General features: G+C 35.4%; 1 protein-coding gene across 1 annotated transcript in view; it reads right to left on the bottom strand.

Annotated features, from left to right (window-relative positions):
* LOC117168918 (protein SCAI) overlaps positions 1-17,957 on the bottom strand; it is a 184,271-nt gene that overhangs the window by 47,633 nt on the left and 118,681 nt on the right. Inside the window, exon 3 of the mRNA XM_033354875.1 lies at positions 14,611-15,024. Coding sequence (XP_033210766.1) covers positions 14,611-15,024 — 414 coding nt within the window. The remainder of the gene's footprint in view (positions 1-14,610; positions 15,025-17,957) is intronic.

Here is a 17,957-nt window from a genome sequence, read left to right as displayed (position 1 = left end):
GCACTATCACAGAACAACGGTACTCTTTAACGCTGTGCCTAAACTGTACGGAAAATATTTTGTACTTATAACACTGTTCCAGAATTATTACAGATCGAATAAAGAATACATTTGCACCGCGATACTGTTACGTATTTGTTACGGAACTATTACAGAACACGGTTCCTTTGTAAGAGTGTTCCTAAATTCTTCTAAACACTTTTTTTACACATAACACTGTTCCAGAATTCTTACAGATCTCTGACAGAGCATGAATTTGGAACAGTGTTACTGTACTAATACATCCATTTAGGGATGTTACTTAGACGATGGTTTAAGTATATAATAGTGTTACAGAACAGTGTGACCTTTATGTTCCGTACTTGTTCTAGAACACAGCTGTAACAATGTTATGTATAAATCTTCCTTTTTTGTTCTAGAATAGTTAAGGAACGTATCTGCTGAGCAGCCACAACCTGCCTCGGTGTACGGCGGTAGCGTCTACGCCGCGTTGCGGCCGATGCCTGCAGAACCCAAGCATGAACCACACCCAGTTCGAAAAGTAATAAAGCGTCAAGTTAAACGTGCAATTGTTTATGGACTTGGATAAACAAAAGTGGCGTTTTTTGACAACCAATGTACCACGAAAATGTGCAGTAAAGGCATTGAATACTGCATTGTGGTCTCGCAAAACAGCTATCGGTACGTCTATTGCTCAAAATGTCATACTACGTAGAAACAAGACATTAACGCTGGAAGAAACATCCTTAACGTTCGACTAATCATGGAGTGAATACTGAAAAGACAGGCGTTCCCAGTGATCCCAAACTTGGCATGTTGAGCTACTGCGCTTGTCTGGCGTAGCGACTCTCATTGGTCGCTGTTGGTGCCTGATTCAAAACGGGTATAAATAACAATAAATTATTGAAATTAAAATATATCCTTATTATAAATTGCGCAGTATTATCATAAATAACCTTAATTGTGATTTTAGCTAAAGAAAAAAATAATAACGTATATATTTTGTGATTAATAGCTTGTTTTCTTAGTTTCGAAGACAAACTTATATTTCATCAACTAATTTTTAAATAAATATATTTGTAACATTTAATATAATATGTATGAATATTCGCATAATATCATGTAAAAATTTCCATTGCAAAACACAATCGTACTAGATAAATACATGAAAATAACGTTTTCAGCTCAGAACAATTCTTTTTATTTCCGAGACTTCACACAATGACGCTCATAATGAAAAAAAGAAATAAAAATCATCATTGCTGATAATAAAATCTAGCCAGTATCTACCCGGAAAGAAATTTCGGAAAGCCGCTTTACTTGCGACCGAGCACGCAAAGCCACCACAAGCCTAGTGCAGCGGCACGCTTAGTTTGGGTGAACTGCGCCGGTTTTGAGAGAACAACTCACGTGAACTGGCGGAGATGCCTTATTCCGAGTTACAGGACCGCTGTTGCACTAAAAAGGCAAACGTAGAAACTCCGCATGAAATCGTACAATTGATCTTTTTGAGTTTTTAAAATTCTGTGGAGGATAAAAAGTGACAGGGGAGGGAGAGGTAGCCTAAAGGTCAGTTAACAGGGTAGAGTCAGGTCTATTAAGCGCAGTCCATAACGTGATTTCGGAAGAAGGCAGAACGAGTTGAGTGAGAAGAGTGAAACAAATAGGGATATCGATGGCAAAGAAAGAGAGAGAGAAGGTAGCGGCGTAGACGAGGCAAGCAGTGAGAAAAGGACAGATGGGACGTTCACTACGCCTTTGCACCCCGTACCAACTGCAAAACTGACCGAATCGAGGCGAGGAAGGGGCCACAGGCGCGGGAAGCCCACTAATTTGGAAAGGCTTGGATCGAAATCGGGAAGTTTGGGGTCGCGGGATTTGTTGCGTACGTAGCAACAGTCGGCGAGCGCGATTAGCAGCTTATAAAGTTAGAAGCCCTTATAAAAGTAATAGGGTAAGAATTGACAGAGATAGGATATGAGTCTACGGAGAGATATGGATTTGGGACGATGAAGTAGAAGAATTGAGGGAGGGTCGGAAACGGATAGTTAATGAAGGGGACAAAGAGCATGAAAAGGGGAATGCAAGGGTCACAGGGGGGGGGGGCGGAGTTAAACGGCAAGAAGACCTGAATGGAAGGAATAAAAGAGATAAGCACAAAAAGAGCGACGTGCAAGTAGCATTCTGATACGTCGCAGGACTAAAACACACGGACAAAGGACTTTGGGAAGAAGTGCGAAAATGGGATGTGATAATGATGAGTGAGACGTCAGTGGATGAGAAAGAGTGGAAATGCTTGAAAAGAATATTACTGGAAGCAGTTGAGTCCTAATAGGAGGGGATTAGAATACATCAAACGGGGAACAAGGTGGGGGGGATTATGGGATAGAGAAAAGGAGGTGTTTATAAGAAAATCAAAACAAAAAGAAACGGATCAGAAGGGTAGGAGGTTACTAGATGTATTGGGAGAGGCGGGGTGGTTAATTTGTAACGGCAATACAAGAGGAGAGGAAGAAGGTGAATATACGTACGCGGGGATAGGGAACACCGTAATAGACTACATTCTGGCACAAGAAAGAATAAGCAGACTGATGTTTAGAATGGAAGATAATTGAAAAAAATAAAATAAAGTGTAAATGGGCATTTGGGAGGAGGAAAAGATGAGAAAATTTAGAGAAAAAATATAAAATGAGGAGATAGGGGGCCGAGAAGAGGAAGGAGTAGACACACTGCGAGAACAACTTAAAGGAGCGATAGATAAGGTAAGAGAAGAGGTCAGACCGAGAAAAAATAAGAGGGGATTAGGAGAGGTTGGTGGTGTGATGAATGCAGGAAAGTAAAGATACAATAAAGGAGAGTGTAAGGAAATGGAGGAAAGAGGAAATCGAAAAAGGTGAATTCAACAGGAGAAAGAAAGGTACATGGAAGAGGTAGAAAAGGCGAAGAAAGAATGGAGAGAATGGGAAAAGATAAATAAGGAAAGAGGAGGACGGAAGGGTATAAATGAAGAAATAGGAATGAAAGAGTGGACGAAGCTCTTCAAGGGGCTTCAAGGTTAAAAAGAAACAAGGAAACAGGGGAAGATGGCTTGAAAAATGAAGCACTGACATATAGGGATATAAAATTTATGCGAAAGTGCTTACACAACCAAACGGGGATTTGAAAACCATTGATAACGTCTACGTGTTCAACTATCTAGTTAATAGGAACCTAGGGCGGAAGAAAGGGAAGCTAGTCGCATTGTTTGTAGACTTCAAGGCAGCATTTGACTTAGTCAACTGGAGGATCTTATGGGCAGCCATGAAAGAGAGAGGAGTAGACGAAGGATAAATAGAGAGAATAAAAGAAATATTTGTGGATACTAAGATAAGGATGAAGATAGGAGATAATAAATGTGAGGAATTCTGAACAGGAAGGGGGCTCAGGCCAGGGTGTCCTTTGAGTCCACTTCTATTTAGTATTCTTCTCGCAGATTCAGAGGATAAGGTGAAGATAAAAGGGAAAGGAGGGACAACATCAGGAACGGGGAGACTTTATTCACTAGGATATGCAGATAATGTAGTGCTATTAGCGGATGATGAAAGAAGTATGAATTTGTCGATGAGAGTCTTCGTAGAATACGTGAGAGAAAAGGGTTTAACACTAAATGTGAACAAGGCCAAGATTATGTGTTTCAGAAATAAAAGGGATACATCAGAGTACGAATGGAAGATAAGTGGCTTGATGGTAGAGTTGGTTGATGGGTTTTGCTACTTAGGATTTTAGTTCGAAACGTGAAGAGGAAGTGAGCTGCAGTTGAGAAAGAGATAGGAATGTGCGAGTAAAGTAATGGGACAAGTATGGGGCACAGAGAAAAGAAGGTTCAAGAATGACTGGAAGATGAGAGTGTGGATCTTTGATGTATTAGTATGATCAGTGTTAAGCTACAGTGTGGAAGTCTGGGGATGGAAAGAACACAAGAGAATAGAAAGTTTGCATGAGATATTTTTGAGATGGGTTTCGAAAGTGAGCTGGAGTTGCCTATATGGTCATCGATGAACAGAGGAGGGCTAACATGGGACGTTCAAAATGGGAGGAGAAGATATATGAAATGAGGCGTGAATGTGGTATACATGAGAGGGGTACAGAGTGGGAGGAAATAGAGAAAGGGATGAATGCAAGGCAAGGTCAGGTAAGATGGGAAAAAATTGCAGATTCAAGGTACAACAGCCGGTATAGAATGCTTAAGCGGCAGGGGGAACCAGAGTACCTGAAAAATATTTAAAAGGAGAGCAAATGGAATAGAGTAGTGTGATTCAGAATGGGAGGGGGTATAAGAGCATGCAGGTATTGAATGAATCAAGAAGAGAATCTTTGTAAAGTATGTTGGTTTGAGCAGCAAACATAGTTGCATGTGTTCGAGAGGTGTATAGGGGACGAAGGGGGAGGGAAGGGTACAGAAGAGAGAATTAAATGGACTATAAATGAAAATGGTCAGGAAGAGGAATGGTCGAAGAAGCGAGAAGATCTGGGAGGGAGATCTGGTTGCACAGGATAGTAAAAAAACGATAAAATGACTCCGAAAGAAGGAGAGTTACGAAGTAGTGTTGTTAACTAGAGTCAAAATTTAAAATGAATAATGGTTAGAGCGAATGGAAGCCCATGACAAAGTTGCAAGCATTTAGAAATAAGAATAATAATTTAAGACTGTTTGAAGCGAATATTTGGTAAGATGGTATAAGGCTTGATTGTAAGAATACTTTTAATGATTACGTAAAGACTCTCAAATCCGTAAAAGGGAGAGAGTATGAACAACTAAAGGAGATTACCTAAAGCAACTATATTACTACAATTATTCAAGCCAGGATCGCAACAATGTTATATTATACAGGGTGTCTAAAAAGTCCCGGGACGGTTGGACATTTCCTCAGGTCAAATATTTTTCAAAAAAGTGAAGGTCATTTCTGAAGTAAATTTCAACGAGGAATTCAATAGTGACCTTTATTTTGACCTTTAAGTTAACATTCATGGCTTTTTGAAGGTCAACTTTGTTTTTTTTAATGGAAACCCCCTTTTTTCACATCTGCATTCGATAGAGCGGAAAATTCTACGTTCAGGTACGTACCCAAGTCATAGGTCAATTGTAACGTTCAAGGTCAGTTAAAGGTTATTTGAAATTAACAAAGTTTTTTAAGAGGTCAGTGCCTCTCACGTTTCGGTGTGATTGATTAGCGTGAGTCGCCTTGCTTCTCACGCTTCAGTGAAGATGTTCGAACTGAAAACCTTCAGCTTCTTGACAAAAATCCACGCGATTGTAAAAATGAGTTACAGCATTACGAATCATCTCTCTATCAATCAAAGTAGCCTGTTGCAGAATCCGATTCTGCAATTCGTCTAAGCTTTGCGGTTGCGTTGAGTATACTTTGCTCTTTAAATAACACCAAAGAAAATAGTCGCGAGACGTTACATCAGGATATCTAGCAGGCCACTCGATTTCACCCCTTCTTCCAATCCACCTTTGAGGGAACTGAGTGTCTAAATATGCTCGAACCTCCCTACCGTAATGAGCAGCTGCTCCGTCCCGCTGGAACCAAGTATTTTGAAAATTATCACCTGTGGATATTGTGTGTGACTCTCCAACATCCAATCAGGATTCGTGTCGGACCAATATCTACAATTTTGCCTGTTAACTTCACCTTTTAAAGTGAAAGTAGATTCATCTTAAAATACTGTATTGTATAAGAAAAGAGGATCTCTATCAATTCTGTCCATCATAATTTCCCTAAATTCAACCCGACGATCAGGATCGTCTTCATTGTGCTCTTGTACCAGATGAACTTTATAAGGATGGAAATTAATGCTTTTTAAAATATTTCGCACTGTCTCAGGAGCAACGTCATGCTCATCACTAGCTCGACGTAAACTAAGGTGTGGCTTTTCAACAAATGCTTGGGCTATGTCCATCTGCATCTCCTCAGATCCTGCAGATTTCGGCCGACTAGTTCTCTGAAAGTCCTTGATAGATCTATGATTCATAAAGCGCTTTACAGTTCTTTCAATTGTTGATTTTGAGACTGGATTTAACCTTTCTCCATTATTGAAAGTGGGATTAAAAGGCAAACGAATTTGATCATAAGATCGAACTTGATCTTCCCAACTGCGCATCATTAATACAGATACCCTCTCTCGTTCCAAAAGTTTAGCTTGCCCCATAATAATCTTTTAGCGAAAGTTTACTTATGATTTTACAATATTCAAAACGCTGTAACCAAGGTCAATGCAGAGCTCACCAATGAATTTCTCGTTGAAATTTACTTTAGGAATTACACTGACCTTTGGGAAAACTTTGTTAATTCCATATAACATTTAACTGACCTTAACCGTTACAATTGGCCTATGACTTTGCTACGTACCTGAACGTAGAATTTTCCGCTCTATCGATTGTAGATGTAAAAAAGGGGGTTTCCATTTGAAAAAAAAACAAAGTTGACCTTCAAAAAGCCATGATGGTCAAAATGAAGGTCACTATTGAATTTCTCGTTGAAATTTACTTTAGGAATTACACTGACCTCTTAGAAAACTTTGTCAATTTCAAATAACCTCTAACGGACCTTAAACGTTACAATTGACCTATGACTTGGGTACATACCTGAACGTAAAATTTTCCGCGCTATCGATTTCATATGTAAAACCAGGGGGTTACCATTTGAAAAAAACAAAGTTGACCTGCAAAAATCTATGAAGGCCAACTTCATGGTCAAAATGAAGGTTACCGTTGAATTCCTCGTTGAAATTTACTTCAGAAATGATCTTCACTTTGTTGAAAAGTATTTGACCTGAGGAAATAACCAACCGTCCCGGGACATTTTAGACACCCTGTATATACGGCATTTACAAACAGCACTTGGAAAAATAAAAATTAAGTCTTATTTTGACATAACCTTATTTTTTATATTATTAAAACTCATTTTTATTGACATAACCTAAACTTTTTTCACGCGAATTCTTGCTTCAAAAAAAGAGTTAGGTTACGTCAATCAGTCTAGCAAGCATGCATATAAAAAAGAAATAAAATAATAAAGGTCTCTCGAATTTCTTCATGGCCAAACTTTTGAGAAAATCTGTCCATTTTTGGTTAAAAACAATAAAATCATAAACGAAAATCACGAAGGCGAACGCACGTCCAATTAACAGTTCTTCCTCTGAGGGGTCATGCAACGCCCCCTCATTCAGCGCAACAGCGCGACTTCTCGAAAGAGCGGTTTACCAAAATTTCTTTCCGTGTACTAGTACCAAAAAATTCGGCTATTCTTACTAAAATTCCGGTATAGAATCGGCTCGTTAAATAAAGATTTTTATTCTTGAAAAACCTTTGTTATTGCAATATAACTTCATCTTTTGAACTTAAAAAAAATCATCTATTATTTACCAAAAATATGCTTTGGTATTTTTTCCTAACCTTGAATCGCAAATTACGTCATTTCTAATGTTAATGTACAACTTATAACAATGATCTATTTTAATTTCAATTATTGTAAATTATACCCGGTTTGAAGCGCGCGTCAACAGCGACCAAGGAGAGTCGCTGCTTGGGGCAAATGCAGTAGCTCAATATGCTAAAGTTTGATCACTGGACGTTTTCAATTCTGATAAATTTAGAATGCTGGAATCATTGTCGCCGTGTGCAAGTTTATGTACTCGTATCTGATCCATTCTCTCCCTGGAGAAAAGAGTGAACGCAAAGGATACTATACAGAGTAACCTGATAGTATCTACATAGTATCCCTTTCGTATCATGCACCAAAAACTTGAAAAAAACAGCAAGATCAACTTTTAAATTATTGGAATTCGGATTCTACATTAATATTCTCATTAGAAGGTCACGGAGTAAAAGCAATGGTTTTTTTTCATAACGGTAAAAGGTTAAAAAAAAATAAGACGTATGACGCCTGTTGACGGCTACACTTCAAACGCATCATTTGTAAGTAGCATTGAACAGGCGTTATAGGTCTTATTTTGCTTTAAGTTTTTACCATTGCAAAAAAAAACAAACTATTACGATCACTGGGCGATCGCGCTCTAGCTGGGGCTAGAAAAACGGCTTGAATTCATTTGGGTCATTTCTGAAATTGATGAATTATTACATCGTTGCGCGCCTCTATTATGAGTATGTGCAGTTGCAAGCAATGTAAACAAACATGGACATAGGAAACACGGGACTAGGCATGCCATTGCGTGGCTGATGCAATGAGGGGGAAGGTCTGCCATCTTTTGATGTCCCGCGACAAACATGGCAGCGCCCACATGTTTAAATTTTCTTTCAAATTTTGTCGGTCCAAAAGGCTCGTGCGCATAATCAAGTGGCACATCGTAAAATGGCGGCCCTCCCCAACTTATGAAATTGTCCCCTTTCCCGTGAACTCAACCCCGCTCGCCCAAGTTCGGATAGCATGCCTAGTTCCGTGTTTCCTATGTCCATGTAAACAAATGTCTAAGCTTACGCAGTCGGTATAGAAGCCATTATGTAGCTGCCCGACACACAGTGGTCCATAAATTGATTTTCGCGGTCAAATTCGTCAGAGGTAAAAAATAGGAAACTTCAAATTATTATTTTTGATTGAAAAGGAAACAACGAAACTTTACTCCAATGCGTCGAAAATGCATGCATAAATATTAACCGAATGTGAATAATTTGTTTAATGAACAAAAAATTTGTTTTGAAAAAAAATTTTAAAAAAAGGTTTATAATTATTTTAAACAAAATACGTAAACATACCGTCAAAATGTACATTTCCCGAGCAATTTTTTTTTTTACAATCACATGATACTATTATGGACAATTGGATATCACAGTAATATAAATTACAGCTTTTAATTCTTAACTGTAATTGTTATCAACAAATGATATAAGCAAATTGTCCAAATTTGAATTTTTGTATAGAATTTTGTTTCATAATCATACAATACAGTTAAATTCGGAGTGATACAAAATTGTTACAAATGTTACATTTAAGTGTTTACTGTAGTTTTTATTACCAAATTGTATAAACAGATTCTACAAATATGTAATTTTTATTCGAATTATTTTCTCAATCATACAGTACTGGTAAAGATTCAGGGATACTTAATTGTTATAAATGTTACCTTTTAATTGTTTACTGTAATTGTTATGCCCAAAATACATCAATAAAAGGAGTATATTAGCAATTTATATGAAAAAAACTGATTTCTTTATAAACACTCACTGAGAATTGCTGAAGATTTTAGTTATTTTACTCTTCTCACACCAAAAGAAAAGACACATTTCACTTTTTAAATAGACATTCAGCTCTGGGATGCAATTTTTTTGGGGGTCTTCTTCCTCAGGTGATCTTTTCCGAGGTATATCATGAGTGGATATCTTTATTAACACCCCTGATTTCGCTGACCTTTTCGAAGTTTTGAAGGAATGTTCTCACAGTATTGCAGCTATTGGATGTACCATATCCTTGTTTTGGAACATCTAAAATTATCCTAAACTCCGTTCTTAACTCTTTTTGAATTTTGGCTTTCTTGCTTGTAGTAGTACCTTATTTATCCCTTTAGTTGCCCATTCTTTAAAAGATAATATATACACGATGTGCAAAATGTACTCTAAGGATAGGATCCATGCGTGTAGGGTTGACAATCCACACTAAAAAACACTAACATCTTCTGATTTCGATTTTACCTTCTTAAGATCGTTAATCTTTTTCGGGCTTGCTTTGCAGACGCAACAAATAATGGAAGATGATGTGTTGGTAATCACTCCGCGCACTTTTCCATCGACCATTGTACAGGCTAATTTATGATTGATCACAAAAGATACTCCATTTACTTCAACTACAGTTGAAACAAGATTCTTTATCCGTTTATTAATATTTCTAAATAGAGCCAAAGTTTTTTCTAGAGTTTCTTTTGCAAATTCAAATCCTATTAGCCTAAAAATTTTTGGTGAAGAATGCTTTTTATTTTCCTAATACATTGTTGATTGTTCACAAGTATCCTGTAAGCGAAGGGCAACCAATGAAAGCGAAAAAAGGCTCGCGTCAGAGTTTTTCCGTCTGCGAACTTTGCTTAAATGTGGTGAAACCAGAAGTCCCGTCGAAGCCCTATTTACAAAATAAATCCAAAATAACTGCATTTTCAGATCTAAAATCTTCTTGAATTATACCTGGACTTTGAAATAATCTTTCTACAGTCTGATCCAACAGAGCCTGTACAGTAACATAGGAACTTTTTCATCTACCGTAATTTCAGTCTTCTTTTTCAACTAAAATCTCGTTGTATGTAGGGTAAATATCCGCATTTTAAATTCTAGCAGTTCTGCGTATTGAATCATACTTAGATCTGGAGAACTTAGAATCTAACATTTGTGCCAGAGCGTCATCTCTCGTTAGTGGTATGGGGTGATTACAAGAACATTGTGACTACGAATAATCCTGCTGATCATGATCTAAGCATGTGACATTTGAATTTGATCTCTCTAACATGTTTTCAACTGCAATTTGTTTGGAGCTTCCTAAAACATTTGAAATATTGTATTCAACTTCGTTCAAAAATCCAGATCGATCCAGGACTGGCTACTCTCCTTTTCTTCGTTCAAATAGACCAAGCCTCGGAATTTTTTAAATCACTTTTGAGCATACTTCAGACCATCAATAAATGTATGTGAAATTTCAAAATCAGAATTTAACCAACATCACTGGCGCACCGAAGGAACCTAATGGAGCCTCTACAAAGTACCCGTAAATATCCCATTGGGTCCCATACGGTTCCCTTTTTAAAAACTCAAAAAAAAAAAAAAAAAAAAAAAACAGCAAAATCTACTTTTAAATTGTTGAATTTCGGATTATACGTTAAAATTTGCTTTAGAAACTCACGGAGTAATCGCAATACTTTTTCTTGCAGCGTTAAAAACTTTAAAAAATAAAATACCTGTCATTTACATGGGCCGAAGGTGACTTCAAATGCATCTTCTTTTACTAGCAGTTAATAAGTGTTCCGCCGGTTACTTTAAGAATTTTGTCTGGATGCTAGCGCCACGCCCTGGAAACTTCAGACAACAACGCTGCCATGCAAGTGAGAGAGAATTTTATTTTTGAACTTCGCGCCCAACATACTGCTTGAGCTATTATGGATGCGATTAAAGTCAACTTCAGCAGAAGTTAAAGATATTGTTTTTAATTTTTAAGGATGCAAAAAAAAAGTAATGCGATTACTGCGTGAGTTTCTAATAGAAAATTTAACGTTGAATCCGAATTTCAACAGTTTAAAAGTTGATCTTGCTGTCTTTCGAGTTTTTAAAAAAGGAACTAAATGGGGTCTAATTGGGTCTTTACGATTACTTTATAGTGACTCCATTCGGTTCCTTTGGTCCGCCAGGGATTCGTTTTGCTTTAAAAACTGTTCATTTATTTACAAAGCTGACCTCCATCTTCTTTTGAAATTCGGTATAAACCATCAAAATAATTTTAAGTTTAAGGATTCAAGGCCTTTTGTACTGAAATTGCACTTACTTTTGACAAAATCTGTCAATAAGATTTGCGGATCCGCGTCCTTATTCTCTATTAGCAGCTTGCACAATTCTTCGTTTTTAAAAGACATGTTCGACATTGCACAAGGAAAACAAACCTAGAGAATACGCATACGTATTAGCTTTTCAGAGTGTTTTGTTTTTCGATTCTTTTTTTTCATTTTGGTCGCCTCGCTTCTTTCGGGCATGGGCAGCAAACTTTACACTCTTTAAATCGTTTGTTGAGGGCATGTGATACTTACAGTTTCCCCGGCTTTTTTTCCACAAAAATGAAAATGTTTAAAAACTGAATTCGGAGATGCTATAAAGTATCATAACGGACGTCCCGGAATTCTTTTTTGAGAAATAATAACAAAAAAATGTATTGTGCTAAATAAAAATGTTATGCATATACATTATTTTGAGGTTACGTCGGTTTTCATCTCTGTCTTTCCGGTAATCTGGAAATTATTTATGAAATAAACTTTTTTGATTGCCTGCAAACAAGGTTAGTTCCGGGAGATTCGTTACCATTGTTATTTTTAACTCCAAAGTTTTCGGCCAATAATATTGTGTAGTTTGGAAGTAACGCTGGGGCGAATTGTGACACACATAACCTCGAAATATACACGCACGTTGTTAGCAATATGAAATATATTTTGATAAAAAAAAACACAAAAAAGTGTGTGGGGACGTCCGTTAGCATGTCCGCTATCATTTTCCAAATTTTTAAGACACAATATTTATTATTTTAGAAAAAAAGCCGAGGGAACCTAAAACTGTTAAAATCGACAATTTTCTAAGTATCACATGCCCTTAATCGGTTAAGAAAATAAAACATTTTTATAATTACTTAGAGCAATTACAATAAATATGTACACAAAATTTTTATTGATTGCTAATAATCGGCAACATCCTCCAGCAATTCATAGTGAGTGTTTATATAAAAATCAGTTTTTTTGTCACAGAAATGGCTAATATAGAGCTTTTATTGATGTATTTTGGGCATAACAATTACAGTAAACAATTAAAAGGTAACATTTATAAGGATTTTATATCCCTCAAAGTTTAACAGCACTGTATTGTAAAGAAAAAAAAAGTCGAATGAGAAATTCATATTTAGAAAATTGGTTTATATCATTTGTTAATAACACTTACAGTTAATAATTAGAAGGTGTTATTTATATTATTGTGCTATCCATTTGTCCATAATAGTATCGTCTGATTGGAAAAAAAATTTGTTTGGAAAATGTACATTTTGACGATATGTTTACGTATTTTGTCTATAACAATTATAAACATTCATTTTTACAACTTTTCCTTATTATATAGTTCCCTATGTTAATTTCTTTTGTCTTCAATAACAAAAAAATTTTTGCGCTGATAAAAAAGGACAAACCACATATTTGTTTATAAAATTTGTTTACAACAAATGTTTTATTTATTAAACAAATTATTTACATTCGGAGAATATTTATGCATGCATTTTTCACGATTTAGAGTACAGTTTCGTTGTTTGCACTTTAATAAAAAATGATAATTTAAAATTTCCTATTTTTCCACCATATTTATTAACACAGCAATTTGTTTAAACAAAAAATGAAAACTCGCTTTCCTTACGTTTTTCGGAAATTTAATTATGAGAATTTTAAAAAACTTAAAATCGGGTAAAAAGTACGACCTGTGGACAAGTTTGACCGCGAAAATCCATTTCTGGACCACTGTGCGACAGCGCGAAGTAGTTACAGCGTATTCCTGATTTATTATTTATTTTTGTACAATAAATGTAATTGTAATAATGTATAATCAGTTTAAAATAAAATATAATAATATAATAATATTCATATTTAATGTTTAATTCTTTCCGACGGGTCGTGATTAATTATTGGATACTATAAATTTTAAGTGGGACATAATAAAGAACGCTAAAATAAAAATAAACATTCATCAAATACTGTACATTTAAAAATGTAATTATCTCAAAACGACATTTGTCGACTTAAGCTGTTCTTTGTAAAGGGGAGCCTCTATTGGAACATTTTATGTGGGATGTTGAAACCTACATAAATCCTGTGCATTTAAATTTATCTCACAGTAAGCGAGTAGTTTTGGTTCCTTTTTAAGCTCGGCCCAACCTTGAAGCAAACATACAGAATGAGGCAACTGGTTCTGAGAAATCTTTCATTAAATCAGCGAAAATCCGGTAATAAAAAATATTCCTCAAATAAAAAATACTGTATAAGATGTACAAATTTAATATGAAAAAACAATAAAGTATTTTGGAGAATTTTTTGAGCATACAACTGTACAATATTCTTTAAAGAAAATAAGCAATTTTCATTCCTCATCCGACTATATTAAATCATGAAAAGAGCATGCAAAAAGAGGCAACGACTTGGGAAACAAAAATGATTGCCGGAAATTTTGGCTATTTTTATAAGTTTTTAAATTTCTTTAATTCTTGTTTTTATTGTTTCTCAAATCGAAAATTACAATCGGATGGAATTACAATCGGATGAAATTGCCTCCTTTTTTACTTGCAGCGCAATATTTTCCTAATTACGGAAATGACTTCATTCCAAATTTCGCGTTTACTTCAGCTTTGTATTGTTGAATGGAAAATATTTTTTTTTTTACTTAATAAGCAAGTACTAACAACTTTATTTGAGAGAAAATAAGTTTTGAAAATAAATTATTGTTTAAGAAATAATTCGATCAAGTGGAAATAATATTAAATTATTGAAGTCACTAAAATATCAGGAATCTCCTTACGTTACTCGGATTCTTCTTAATTTAGCTGATTTATTTTAAGCACTCTACAATGCAATAAAACTTAAGCTTTTGCAGCGTTTTAAATCTTATGATGATGAGTATACACTGTGTTCTTGTTGCAGTGTAATTTGCCACAATTCCTTATACCATCGTAATGAATATTAAAAAATTGCCGACATTTTTCGGTAATATATGGTATTCTTATCAAGCAGGCTCAGTTTATATTCATCTGCCGACCACTGCACTTATAGATACGATAATTAGGAGTACAGTTTGCTATCTTAGGAAAGTAGAAAAAAATATGTTGTCGGGATGACAATTCTTACCACATCTAGACCGCATAACGAGCCGACTGGCCTCGATGAGGAATCGCTCTATGTAACTTTCGCAACGCTCCCAGTGATGTACAGCGAGGCTATCAATCTCACAGATAAGGCAAAAAGCGGCAAGCGGGGCATGGAGAAAGAGGGTAAAGAGGCTACCACCATGACGAAGATCTCTTAAAGTCGATGGGGTGTCTTGGGGCGACATCAGGACCATAAGTGGCTGGCCAAAGTACCGAGGTATCTGTTGAAATACAAAGCTGTTGTCCGAGTCAACGACCACGAAAAGAGGTTTTCGTGTGAATGGATACAGGTCTCCGGGGTAAAGGCAATGAGGCTCCTTTCCGCCGGTTGGCCTTTTCCCATGATCTGGCTCTCTTTTGCTACTCGTCGATACACCTCCTAGGTCGTAGCCCACTGAAAACATAAAAGAAGTTAAAAGAAGCATGTGTTTTAATTTAGATTGCAGTCAATATATCCATATTTGAAATTAATTTTTCTTTTATTCAACTGAATAGTTTAAAATCCATTAAAAACAATTAACTTTATTAGAAGACATGATGCACTGAGCTTAAGAAAAGGAAAAAATTATATAGATTACTTCCAAATTCTGTTTTTTTTTACACATCAGGATTTAAGTATCGAAAATTCAAGAAGAAAATCTTTTAATCTTACAATCATATAAGCTACGAGCCCAGTAATTACCCTGCCAAGACATGTACTATATAAATGACCTGCATCTACATGTAAATTATTATAATAAATTTCAATAATTATTTTCACGAGTTCCTTAGAGAAATTATTTTCTCCTGCGTTTAAAAATACCAAAAAATATTCTTATGTACTATTAAATTTAAATATTTATCAATTTTGCTGATGATTTAGCATTCAGCAATAAACTTCGTTGCTTTAAAAACTATGAATTATTTAGAGATAAATGGACATTCAAAGTTAAAAAAAAGAGTTTCACAAGCGGCGTTAAGAAATGGTTTCGTAGGCCACAGGGTTCAAGAGTAATTTCAAACCATGAAACATGTCTGCTAAAATGCATACAATAAAACAAATTATGAATAATTGAAGTTCGTGAAAATAACCCAATAAAATTTTAGTTTTTTCTTGATTTTGAACAATGATATTTCTTATTGCACGTTAAACTAATGATATGTGTATTATATATTCATACATCCACGAAATGCATTCTTGGCGCTTTTGGGTTCGCAAATTCATTTACTAGATCTTCTAAGAATAATAACTTTAGACTATCTTTTTCGATTTGCAATATACTGATCCCAATCAATCTTTTATCATCGATAGCTAAACGAAGTTCTAATTTCACCATAGCTAGAGTCGAGAAAGATCGTTCAGCGTCACAATGTTAATGGGTGTGATTAAGAAAAGTCTAAAAGCAATATATACATTCGGGAAAAAACGACGTTATGTCTGAATCTGACATTCATTTTAAAATAGTTACCGCTGTTAATTTCTTGTCTTTGTGAGCAGGTTTTAAGAAAGGAAAAATTGTCCCAGTTCTGTACCTAAGGTAACTTCTAAATCTTCAGCGTAAAAGTCTACAAGTTTAGAGGCACTTTTTTATGTATTTTAAATCCTGAATTTTCTATAATATCATTGTTAAGATTTGTGCATTTGTCACGTCTAATGATTCGTTATTGTCCGAACTTTAAAACATTCTTCGGCATTTTAATATAATTTAATTATTTGATTTTTATTCAATTACTTTACAATCAATATAATTGGCAATTTCATATATAATTTACGCAGTTCATTTAACAGCCATTTCATTTAGATAATAAATTCACAAACCTGGCTATCTCCGTTGTGTATTCTCATAAGATTTTGTAATCAAGTTTTATTTTTTACTTATGAATTTTTGTCTCCTTCAGATGAGTAAGAAAAAGAGAAAAAATCTTGATTATCATCAGTTATAACTGATTTAGAATTATTATTGAAAAAAGTTGTTAGTTTTGGAAGTTTGCTTTCGAGTTCTTCTCTGTTTATTTTTCTTCATTTTAGAAGCACCCTTTTCTCACTTTCTAGACATATTTTTGGTTAAAAATAATTTAAAAATCACGCTTTCACAATCTGACTCATCTAAAACTTCACCAAAACTTGTTTAAATTTGAATTTTCAATTTTTGGCGAAAACTAAAGTTTAAAGCATAATAAATTTCTCTCTTCAAATGTCGGAATCCTACTCAGGTTTGTTGTTCTGATACTTTAATGACGAATACATATATCAAAACCCTGACCATAGGGCAATCTCTCGCCTCAGCAATCGCAGAAATATAACCTCAGTGTTTAGACTCTGTATTTTTCGCAATATTTTTGCACAAGCCTTTTAAAATGAAAACTCAAAACATCCACCACTGTAATTTTGTGATTGTCAATTCTCTTTTGTTAAAATAGCTTCGCTCGAGAGTTTAATTGCACCTAGGGTGCAGGACTGATTGTTCTCACGCTTCGCGCTCGGTCTCTGCATTTCTCCCAATTTCGTGCACAGACCTTTCAAAATCAAAGTTCAACGGATAGACAACTGCAATTTTTAGATTGTGAAATCCCTTTGTTAAAGCTCTTTCGGCTTTAAAGAAAACATGCTCACCACGTGTCTCGTGCTTGGCACTCGATTTTTGTCCAAAATTTAATCTTTTTTACATTATACTCAACACATTTATATCATATATTATACAATTTTTAAGTAACTCTGCCTATAATTGTTTATTTATATATTGATTTTGGTGGGGCGCCGATCGGGCCTCGATTGGGAAAAATGTGGGCCCGATACGGTAATCTGCCCAGCGCCAGACAGTAAATTAAACACTCTACCCGACAGGGTCCAGATGTGGGCATACGAAATGGTGGACTGATCTGGCCCAGATATGGCTACTTTAACCTTTAGAGGGCCGGCAATTTGAGAGGAAAATCGAACTCAGAAAATTGGGCCAATAGTTATCTTATAACATTGATTGATCATAGACAAAGTCTCGAACAGGGGTGAGTCAATATATTGGCTCTCCAGTCCTGTACAGAACAGCCAATGTTAAAAATTTTGAATTTGAAAGAAATTGTTTTTTTAATAGTATACAAGCTTCTTACGTCATATATACATTATATAGGGTGGTTATACAAATTTAAGGGGTTGTTTTAGGGATGTCTCACCTCCTTAGTCACGCAACTCAATTTTTGTGTATTTAGAAGTGCAAATATACGTTTTCGATGTATTTTTTGACGCTGAACCCAAATCTGACATAAAAAATACCGTAAATTAAAAAAAAACCGTCTAATGGGGTGGAAACTAACAACTACCCCTTTGCTTCGTCTGAAAAGGAGTAAATT

Source organism: Belonocnema kinseyi, chromosome 3 (genome assembly GCF_010883055.1).
Source record: "Belonocnema kinseyi isolate 2016_QV_RU_SX_M_011 chromosome 3, B_treatae_v1, whole genome shotgun sequence".
In the NCBI taxonomy this organism is placed as follows: domain Eukaryota; kingdom Metazoa; phylum Arthropoda; class Insecta; order Hymenoptera; family Cynipidae; genus Belonocnema; species Belonocnema kinseyi.
Note: the sequence above shows the minus strand (reverse complement) of the source record. Positions and strands in the feature narration are given on the sequence as shown.